The 11646-nt window shown below is 42.0% G+C and overlaps 1 protein-coding gene across 1 annotated transcript in view; it reads left to right on the top strand.

Annotated features, from left to right (window-relative positions):
- The window catches only part of LOC115902979 (histone-lysine N-methyltransferase SETDB2-like), a 49163-nt gene extending 38135 nt beyond the window's left edge, over positions 1-11028 (top strand). Inside the window, 5 exon segments of the mRNA XM_030947035.1 lie at positions 2473-2531; positions 2929-2995; positions 4870-4992; positions 6222-6293; positions 10091-11028. Of these exon segments, the coding sequence (XP_030802895.1) occupies positions 2473-2531; positions 2929-2995; positions 4870-4992; positions 6222-6293; positions 10091-10230 (461 nt within the window). The 3' untranslated portion in view covers positions 10231-11028.
- The last annotated feature ends 618 nt before the right edge of the window (positions 11029-11646 follow it).

Consider the following 11646-nt stretch of genomic DNA (forward strand, 5'->3'; position numbering starts at 1 on the left):
TGTGGGATCTCTGCAGGGTCTGAGCAGCCTCTCTTCTCTCCAACAGGCCTCGCATTCCTTCCACTTTGTTTGGGGTAATGAGCGCTTCTTATCAGAATCCCTGCTTTCCTTTTTCCATCTTTGCAGGCCTTTGCCAGCATAGCAAGTTACAAGCTAAGCAACATACATAATCTAAAACAGCTATCCTAACTCCAAAATTAATTTCTACCCTCAATTAATTTCTAACGCCCGTGGCTCACTTCTTAACCAGACATACAGTCTGTTTAGTATCTGATATTGCTGTGGTTCACTAACCAAAATTTCCCTTTTCAAAATTATTTTGATTTCTGTGGTCTAATGGTTGTCAGTGTCTGTTGGGGCTGCCCAGGGTCCCAGGTGATCTCCTGTACAAGTACTGGACAGGCCCAGGATTGCTTTGTTTCCAGTACCAGATAATATTCAGACATTAGGTCCAGCCCTCTAGACCACTCCTTGTTCATTAGGAGTACTTAAGTCTTACAAGGTTGAATCACAGAATGATTTGGGTTGGAAGGAACTTTGAAGATTATTTAGTTCCAGCCTGCTTGCCTTGGGCAGGCACACCTTCCACTAGACCAGGTTCTCAAAGCCCCATCCAGCCTGGCCTTGAACATTTCCAGAGACAGGACATCCATAGCTTCTCTGGACAAACTGTTCTAGAGAGTCACTACCCTCACAGTATGGCATTTCTTTATATCTAACCTAACCCTGCTGTCTTTCAGTCTGAAGCCATCTCCCTTCATAACATGCTCTGGTACAAAGTCATTTTCTGGCTTTCTGCAATTGTAGCCCCCTTTAGAAGCTGGATGGGCTTTGTGTCTTCAAATGCTGCATATGCAATGTTCCCTCAGAAGAGAGTTTTCTCCTAGAGGAATTCTTCCAGAGGCACTTAATTTAGTGACCTTCTGTTTATGAGGGGTAAATGAGTTCTGCTGGCAGTGTCCACCCTGCCCCCTGAATGAGCTTCTCTCACCTCCTGAGGGTAGCTGTACCCTGGGAAGTGGGGAGCAAGTGGGAGAGTTGAGTAGAAGACATTTGGTTCCCCAAGCCCAGTGTCCCCTGCTTCATAGTTTGGAGAATAGGGGGTCAAGGAAGATCCCCTTATTCTTGGTTCATACAATATTCTTGTGCTGGAATGTCAGGGCTCTGCTGTGTGATTGGAAAGGGATAAGGTGCCTTATGGGCCAAGAACTCTCCTTGCAGCTCTGTGCAGCAAGGATGTGAGAGCAGCTTGGACTTGGAAACAGGCTCCAACCTCTGTTTAATTGGAAGAGTTGGATGTGGACAGAGTAAAGGCTGACAAATGCAGGAGAGCAGCCAGCACTGTGCAGGGCAGGAGAAGTTGGGCTGCTCTTCAGACTGTGTTCCTCTTGTGTAAGGCATCTTTACAGCACATATCAGGGAGAGCTCAGAAAATCCCATCATGTGTCAAAAATACCATGCCAGACAGCAAGGAACACTTGTACCTACAGCAGTGTCTCCCACACTGCTCCAAATTTGGCCTTACAGGTTTGGTTTGGATGAAGTGAGAGACCAATTTCCTTTCAGCCCATGAGAAATGCAAATGTACAGCACCAGTGCCCAAAGCCCAAGCTTTTTTTCACAGCCTCTGTATACAGCAATGCCTCCTCATTCCTCTTGATAGGATGATTTCTAACAGGAAGGGCCTTACTAAGTGCTGCCCAGAGGTTCTGGAATTAAACAGGGCAGGGGAGGTATAACCCCACTGTACACTAAACATTCAGGTTTTAGTGCCATGTCTTCTCCTGCCATGTCTTCTTGCCAGAGTTATCCTTCTCTGCTTGTGATACTGTAGCTGTTTCCAAAAGCTGCCAGTTGTGATGTTGGCAAGAGTCTGGTGCATGCTGATGGAAAGGATGCAGTGAAAGCAGAGATAATTTTTCAGAGATCTCATACCACATCACTACAAACACTTTGTAGCATAAATAATATTATACTGACAAGTCAAATGGCTTCTGGAGGTTTTCTGGGAGGGTCCTTATGTTGATGAACACACTAATGCCATTTGTATGTCTTTGACACACCTAAGGAATTTTTTATGTAGTCTTTAGTTTTGAGGGTGTATTAACATACGTAAGAATTGTTTGGAAAACCAAATTGGTTTTTACCACCTAGAGGTGATGTTGCTGCCAGGAGGAGTAAGTTCACTCTGCCACAATTAAAAATCTACTGAGTTGAAAAGGTTAAGTGATATCCTAATGCTATAATGATTTGCACTTTTTCCTAATGGTTAGTTGATGCTTGCAATTTTCCTTAATGGAAACAGTGTGAATTCTGCTGAAGTGTCAGGTTTTTGGGGAAGCTGAAACATATTTCTGCCTTGCCACTCAAAGGGCCTTACTTCCTTAGCTTTCTGGGAAGAGAAGGAATTTAACGTCTGATGGTCAGTCTGAGGTTGTCACTTTTGTTACTTTGTTGTTGATTGATTCTTAGATGCAGCTAATAAGAAAAGAAGACGTACATTGACATCTCCCACCATCACAGAAGAAATGGTAATTCTGAATTTCAGTCATACTAAAACAGGGGACCCACACCTGCTACAGCAAAGGACTTGCTTATCAAAGTATTCTGACAGTGTTCAGAAAGAGTCTTGGGAGTTCCCAGTAGGCATTTGTTAACTTCTCTGCTATTTGCAAATGCAGTGGTTAAGGAAGGTGGTGTCCCAGGTGTTTGGCTTTTCTTAAAGCATTTTTGCTTTGAAGCAGTTTTTGCTTTCATTTTCAAAATAGAATGTATGCAGAGGAATATTGTTAGCCATTCAGAGAAGCTGACTGTGTTCACAGATATGTGGACTGCTTTTTATCTTTCTGCTAAGACACAAGTATGATAATGACAACAGCAGTAAACATCAGCATGATGTAAAAGTACTTTGTTTTGATTTTCTTACAGACCACAGAAGAGACAGCAGAAGAAAACAGTTTACGAATACTAAAAAGAAAAAACAACAGGCATAAAGGTGAGACTCATTGGATACCAGAAGGGTTAATTCAGTTTTTACTGTGCCTGTGAAACTTTCAGCAGTGAAACAAGGCATGCAAACGCTTCTCCAGCAAGGACAGTGGGAAGACAAGAAGATATTTGGCTCAAGAATGCAGTGATAGATGGAACAAAGGACTTATTCTCTGGGAGCCTGAGCTGGGATTTATGATAATGGATAAATTGTAATATGTATGTAGGGAGTGTATGTAGAACCATGGTGTCCATGTAAGGTTAGGTGAATTCCCTTCAGGGCCTTGGGCCTGAAGAAAGGATGCTTTCTTTAATTTCAGTCTTAGGGAGCCTTATTCTGATATTTTGGACATTTGGTAACAACTTTATGGAGCAACTAGGAGGTACTGTGATCTGTTATGTTGAAGTGCAGAGCTTGGAGATGGCTGGTAGCAAATTCTGTGCTGCAAATGTATTTTTGTGATTCTCCTGAGATAAGTGGCTCTCTGTGCTCTTGCATGGCAGCAGAAGTCTGATTTGCAGAATGTTTTAATAACTGTGCAGCAAACAAATGCCTGTGGTTTGGCTGAGTGAGACTTGCTGTGTGATGTGAGCTGGTGATTCAGATGGGAATGCCCCGCTCTGGCTGGCTGCTGTGTTCAGCTCTGTCTCCTGCAGACAGGAGTGCCTCTGCCTGGCGTTGCTCCTCCATATCAGAACAGTTAAATCTGAACCCTGGAAAGCATTAACAGAGTTATTATTAACATATTATTATTAATTATATATATTATATATATATATATATATATATATATATATATATATATATATATATATATATATATAATATTAACATAGCATTAACAGGTGCTCTGAGAAGGGGGCAGCACATCTTGCCTTTGGAAGCCTGGGTGTACACGGGGTGCTTAACACAATATAGGCTGTCACTGCATACATATGGTGTTACAACAGTGAGATGGATCACAGGAGCTATCCTGCAGTCCTGCAGTTTTCGTGTTACCCTGAAGCTCCTGCTTCATTGCTTGTTGGGGTTCTGCTGGCACTCGGAAGTTTGGAATGTGCTCGTGGTGATTATTCACCTCACTGTGGATATGCTTTATGTATGCGCATGATATGGCAAGTGGCTGCCTAGTGGTCTTTTCTGAATTTCATTACTGTAAAGAACAGGAAACCTATAAAGAATCCTGGAATACTCATAGAGCATTTCATTTAAGTGAGAAGGCATTTCTTTCCCCACACATGTCTCCAGTAAAATGTAACATTGTTTTTAACAGAGACTGGCAGACTTTAGTGAGCCATGCAATGGCTCTTTGCTTTTGAACAGCTCATTGTGTTGATCTTAATAAAACTTGTCACTGACCTGCTGCTCAGAGATAAAGTGGTTACTTCTCTATCAATCCAAATCTGACAAAGTAGGTATATAAAATGGGCTGTAATAAAAAACTTTAGTTGTCTGGATCACTTGGAGTAAAGATAGCCTGAATTTTTACCAGATCTTAATTCATTTGTTGCACTGTTTTCTGTGCTTTAGTCCATGGTGTGGTCCTAAGGATTGGTGAAACTGCAAGCAAGGCAAATCACTAGGGGGTATCATGAGCTTTAGGAATGGAACATTTAGAGCTGTGGAGCTGTTTGCTTATGATGAATGAAGCCAAATCTAGAGCTTAGGGAATTTTACACCCAGCATAGTGCTTATGTTTGCCTGGCTACTTTTTTGTTCGTACTGAAAAGGGCTGTGTGGGTGGCTGGAGGAGCCAGAGATCTGCAAAACTATTTGCTACTGGTAGAAGGGCTTTGGCTTAAATTTTAGTTTCTGAAGAGAAGGAGCAAAGCCCACTTTACAGATCACTTCTGCATGAGAATGCTTTTGTGTTTTAACAGTTCGGATAGACTTTGTTAGGAAGTGCAAACAAGCTGGGCTTCTGGATGATATATTTGAAGAAATGCTGGACACACTTCACCTGGCTCAGGAAAAACTGATGGATGACAACACTTCAGAAACAGGTGTGTTTCAGGGGGACCCATGGCAGGGACTCTGCTGACAGAGGAGAGGCGCAGATCTGAATCCCGGGCATCTGGCCCTGGGCCACCTTCCTGAGAACAGCATGGTGCTAAATAACTCAGCCCTTATTTCTGCAGTTGTGCAGGAGGTTGAAAATGACCTCTTTTGAATGACCACTTACAATGAAAGTTCCAGGAAACTTATTTCTCAAAATTATGTAAGAGCTGCCAACTCAACATCTCTAGTGAGACCTTCTGACTTGAATTTTTGAAGCCACCTTTTACATGTCGGCATAAGCATAGGAAGGTTCAGTCCAGCCTCTCCTCCCAAGAACTGGGGAACAGAGAGGTCCTGAAGAGAGACAGGTTTTATTTAGTTCATAAGTCTGTGTTGCTCTTGCAGCTTCACAGAGGTACCAGCTATCTGTTAATACCAGCACTCTCTCCTGAGTGAAAATCTCTAAGTATGTTCATTTTAAGGCTCTGGATGATTTGTTACAAGTGTACTTTCAGCTGCTAGTGTCTGTTTGGGGTTTTTATGGGTTTATCACCTTGTATGAGATACTTTGTTTTTAAAGAATTCCAATCTACTGTTGCTTTGTCCACAACACAGTTAAAGAAAATTTTGAACTTTCCTCTCCAATTGCCCTCTCAGTTTTGCAAAGTCAGGAGTAATACCTGTGCATAAAGAAGGCTATTTTATGCAAAATAACTGAAGCACATGCATGGAAAGTGAAATGTCCCACCTGGAAAGTCTTCCTTCATGAGCAGCTTGTGTGTCAGTTGAACTCTGTGAGTGTTTTGTATTTTGCTTCAGCAGAAGCCTGAGGTATGAAATTGAGGTGCAATTCTTGGATATTTCTTAACAGCAAATGGTGATAGCTCAGCCCCACAACTGATGTGTCAGGAGGAGTTGGTACAGTCAGCTCTGCCATCACATAGTCCTGGCACACAGAAGTGAAATATCACTTAAGTATATTGCTCTTCTTTAAATGCACTGTTCATGTGGTGCAGACACAAAAAAGGAATAATTTTCTGTATGAAACTAAAAAGAAAGAATTGACAACTTGATCCTTTTTTCTCAATACAGATTATATGAGAAGGAAGATATTTTAAAACCTTGAGCAGTCAGTATGATGGAAAATAAGTAATTACTGTTTTGTGGTACTTCTAATGTAGGGCTCTGTAAACCTTTACTCAGTAGTATTACATCAAATTGTCTCTTTCCCCAGAGTATGAAGAGACAGTGATGGCACTGTTTGACTGTGGACTGTTTGAAAATATACTGACAAATATTTATTCAGGTATGTGCAGAAAAGCTCTCAGAGGAGCAGCTGGTCTGGGATTTGGCATTGAAGTTATTCTAATGAGAATTTTGATAGAACAATCGTTTAAAATGAAAATTCCAAGGAACTGTTTTTATGAGTGCTATATAAACAGTTGAATAAAAACCATGGCTAGCTGCATCTTTAGAAATACAGTATATCAGATGGGGTTGGCTGACCTGAAGGACGGAGCAACTCACAGTTCCACAGCTTTAAAAGGCCAAAGGGTCTCTGCCCCAGGGGAGCTCCACTCTCCTGCAGCTTATTTGGGCTCCTTCTCCACAGCCTCCTTTCAGCAGTTTGCCAGTGTTACAGCTCTGCTGCTGGCTGACAAGTGCTGGTCAGAGTAGTGCTTTCCACTGAAACACAGCAGCCAAAGGCCAGCAGAACTCACCTGGACTGGGGAGCAATTGTGCTTTGAAAAACAAGATGAGAATGCTCAGAGTGAAATGCAAACAAAGGCAGGAACAGTTACTTGGGAGCACCAGTGCGGAAGGAAACTGTGGGGCTTGGATTCTCAACTGTTTGAAGCAATAAGGCTGAAGGTGGTTTTCAGACAGGCAATGCTCATGCTTCCCATTTCCCTCTCCAACAGTTGTTCTAACTTTTGCTTTAATTTATTCTGGTGAAAATGGTTTTAATTAGCTAATGTTGAGGTTTGGTATGTGAAGATGATGTTTGCTGTTTCCCCTTCACTTGACTGAAAAAGCCAGGCTCCTCCCTTCAGTCTCCTGTTCTTGCACTTAAATTTGTTTTTCAGCAGTTGGAGTGTCCAGTGTTGCAGTTGTCTGACACAAGATTCCACTACTGCCTCATCTGAGGACATTAAAACATCTCTTCTCAGAATTCCTCATGTAACACAACCTTGGATCACATTTGTTTCTTTCACTGCTGCATCAATTATTTCATCGTCTTCTGATAATGGCACCTCCCTGCACACAGCCATGTGATTCTCAGGGGTACTAGTTGTCCCCTCTCCAAATCCCCACAACTCAAGCAGCTCAATTCTTCCTGTACCACACAATCTTCTTTTCTGAGACCTTTTTATTTCAAGGTCAATAATAATGAGGTTAGTTCCACAACTGATCCAAGAGGAGCTTTTAAAATGAAGCAGTGAGAAAGAAATTAAAACCATGCTAATTACAAGTGAAACTGTAGAGGGGAAAGCAAATCACCAGCTGTTATTTTTTCTTTTTTTTTTGTTTATTGTTACTGTTGTCATAATCTCTTACAAGCTCTAGCTAGCTCTGTGGTGACATACTAAGTCAAGTACTACATAAAGTAGGACTGGTATAAATTCTGTGTTTCAAGCTGATGATTTTGGGTCATCTGCCATGCTTTAAATTCAATCTTTTTGTCACTTCTTAAATCATCATGCAAATCCTGTTCTAAAGCCTTACATGCCAGCACAGCATGGCTACTCTGAACTGTAACTGATGAAAGGGCTTTTTAAAATCCCTTTTTATATACAGGGATCCACACTCCTTTTGCAGTGTGCAGCTTTACTGCAAACTCAACTGCATGTAAAACTTTCCACACAGGCTATACTGTTGCCTCAGCAGCAGTTTCAGATTTCCAGGTTGGAGGTTCTTTTCCTCTCCTCCAAGGGAAAGCGACTTCTTTTAGTTTTGTTTTCAGTTCTGTTGTGCATCCTGCTTGGGCAGGATGCCTCCATCAGAATCTCTCTCCTCTATGCTGGTCAGCAGTCTGGCCAGAAGCTTTTGAGCTCCTTGACAGCATTTGTTTTCAGGGGGTTTGTAGCAGCAAATTCTGCAATTCAGATAAAGGTTGTGGAGACAAAGGCCATGATACTTAAATTTAAAATTGTTGTGCAGTTCCTTCACTGAGAGCCCCATAGCACTCGGGGCAGTCATTCCAGGTCCATGTCCCTCAGGCCATTCCTGATTTTACAGAAATACATTTTCTTTCCTTTCAGCTCATTTCCTCTATGAGGTAGAAGGTTCACAATCTGTTACCTGCCTTCCTTTCCTGTGGAAGCATTTCTGTAGGCCAGTCATTCCCATCACTGATATCTTTCTCTGGGCTCCTTCTATTCCTGCCACATCCTTTTGACAGGAGAGAAACTGAGCTGTGGGTGTTCCATCTGTAGCTCTCCCAAATGCTAAATCAACAGGATCACAGAGTGTTCTGAGTTGGAAGGGACCTGCAAGGATCACGGAGTCCAGCTCTTAAGTGGCCTGTATGGGGATAATGGGGATTGAACCCATAACCATTGGCATTATTAGCACCATGCTCTAACCAGCTGAGCTGCTTTGTTCATTTCTGAGAATTAATTCATATCCAGATACTCTCTTAAGAGGGTTTTTTCCCCTGGTTCCACTTGCACATGTCAAACTTCTTCAGGTATGTGTCACCTGAGTGCAGAGGGAAGGGGCATCTCCTTCTCTCCAGTTAGAGCTAGGCTGGGGCACCAGGTCCCCCTTCAGTGAACACTACCAGAATTTCCCATGGGCAGCAGGCACCAACAGTGCTCTGGCTGCCCGTCTTCAACAGCCACACCCAGCTTTGGGTAATGGATTTAAAAACATATCCATGTCCATCACCTTCCACATCCCCCCACAGGCAGCAGGTGCTGTTTTCTCACTACAGAGGAAGAAGCAGCAGGGAGGCAAAAGGCCAAAGTGCTTTCCTTTTTTTTTTTTTTTCAAATCAGTTAAGGCTTTTTTATTGTGAATGGCATAGGGTAAACATCTGGAGAGAATTTTTGCACTCTCCTCACTGGAACTTTGGAGACATTCTTCATCATCTCCCCCAGAAGAAGAGAAATACATTCGGTTTGTACAAAGTGTCTTCTTCTTACTAGGATCTGAACTCTCAACATTCTCACACACTGAGAAAGTCGTTTGTTGTTCACAGACCAGCCTTGCTGCTCAGAGGTCACCAACCAACACCTCTGTGTGTCCTGCAAACTGAACAAAGCAGGTGCTTCATTGAAAACTTGGAATTAACCCTGTAAGGTTGTGGTAATGCTTCTGAATACTGGCCAGGTTCCTTACTGAGCTCTCACTGACTTCAATAATCTTTAACATTAGGGAAATGGAAGCAGCAGAGGGAAGCAGAAATGCAGTCAAGCAGGGCTTTGCAAATAAGGTAAACAACTTGGGTAATCCCATCAGGCTACTGTCAATAATGATTTTGTCAGAAGAAGGAGAATAAATGCTATTGAATTGTGGTTTTGAGAATCGAGTTGTTGAATGCAGTTGCCCAAACCATCTGGTTTTAGGTTGAATTTTGTTGTTGGCTAAAATCCATTAGGCTTGTAAATTTGCTTTAGGAGTGTAATTTAGAGATGGTATCTTTAAAGATTTAAAATACAACATTGTTGGGGCAGTTCTCACACAAACAGGCTCTGAAAACAGAACCTTTAAAGCTCATATGCCAGTTAACACAGGGGATTAGTAGCTAAACAAGTAATTTTTACATATGCTGATATGTTTTAAATTTAATCTCAAAGCTAGCTCTGTTATAGATGGAAGGCAGAGGACGACTCCTGTTCTGTGCTTTCTCTGACACACCAGCCAGGCTCTCAGCAGACACAGAGTTCATCTCTTTGTAAAGACAGCAGCTGTGCAGCGTGGTGGGTTACAGGCATTGCTGCAGAAAGCCAAAGGTTTTATTGTAGGTTAAACCAAGCAGTGGTAGCTCTGCAGAGTAAATGAATATGTAATGTATTTTATATCAGTAATACTTATGTATAATAATAAAATCTTTTCATTCCTTAATAATTAAAGCTTTTTATCCCTTTTTCATAATAGGAACAGAAGAAAAAATCCAGAAACTTATGGAAAACAGAAAAAGACTGGATCACAAGATTGAGCTGCTGCAGGACTTAAAAGAAGTCATCCTTCCTACTCCAGAGAACATGGCCAGTACATCCAGTACAGTGTCTGAATAACCCCTCCCTGTGATGGTGCAATTGTTAGGATTTTTAATGATAAAAACCATAGACCAGTCTGATCAGTGCCCAATGCCCCAGCCACAAGATGAGGGCTGAATGGGTGCAAGAATGTGGTGTTATACTCATTTTTATACCTCACTGTTGCAATACTTTAAAGTCCTTCAAGTTTTCAAACTTTCCTCTTCAAATTTTTCCCTGGTTCCACTATAAATTTCTATTTACATTGCACAATGGACTATAAATGAGTGTCATTAACTAAATTTAGCTTTTGCAAAAACTCAACAGAACCCTCCAGGGAAGACTTCTTTTCTCAAAGCCAGGGGAGTGTTCAGCTGCCACAGAACACTTGCTAAATTCACTTAAACTGTGGGAGCCCTCTCCTGGCTGGGCAGTAGTGCCTCACTGTCTGTGTCTAGACAGGGATGTTTGAAGGATCATAGTGCTGCTGTGGCTTTCCCAAAAAAGATAAATGAGCAGGACTCGCACCCAAAGAAGCCTTCTGGATTACAAACAGGAGTTTAATTTAAAAAGCCAAATTATTCTTTATTGACTGGTCAAAGTGCACTGTTCCTGCTATAATGGCAGTGGTAAAGCAGTGGTTTGCAGGCAGACCAGAAAGGGTTGGGCATTATACTCAGAACAAGTACAATGTCAAATGGAGCAAAACAGTGACTGGATCTTCCCTTCTCCATTAAGAAAGGGTTCAACTTTCATGTGTTTTGTCTTTAAAATACCGTTTGAATACAAAAAAGCCACAACAGGCTAAGTTAATAAAATAAAACATTTTTTAAAGGAGCTGTGTGTGGAGTTGTGCTCCCTGTCCCTAAGCTGCTGCACAGGACACAGCCAAGAAGGGGGAATGCTGTCAGGCCACGCTCTTGCTGAGGTACAAGCAGAGCACTGGCAAACACCACTTGGTGTGACACATGTGACATCCTGTCACAACAGCTGTACTCCCTCCATGACCACTTGGAATTCCTCACTTGGGCTTGCTCTGTAGGAAGGTGGGGATTGATAAGCACAGAATAACAGCATTCAAAATCAGCTCTTGAACTATAAGGTGTGCTTGATTCAACAAAATAATAGTAATTTTAATTGCTTACAGAGTTCAAGTCCGCTGCCCTTCTGGGCCTAGAAACATCACCAGTTTACTGCCCAAGGCCAGAACTTGAGGGCCACTCAGCCTGGGAAAAAACCCACCTAAACCAAAACTGCATTAACAAGCTCTGCTATTAAACACAGTAAGAATGATAAGGATGGTTCATACATACCTTCTGAAGCATTACAGCCACTTAAGGATGACTTAGTATAGAAAGTCAGATGCACAGAGTGAACCACTGAGGTCTAAAATTAGTGCCTACAAAGAAATTTGTGAACTTCTGAAATCAAGACCACAGGTGTTTTGTCAGGCAC

Source organism: Camarhynchus parvulus, chromosome 1 (genome assembly GCF_901933205.1).
Source record: "Camarhynchus parvulus chromosome 1, STF_HiC, whole genome shotgun sequence".
Classification (NCBI taxonomy): domain Eukaryota; kingdom Metazoa; phylum Chordata; class Aves; order Passeriformes; family Thraupidae; genus Camarhynchus; species Camarhynchus parvulus.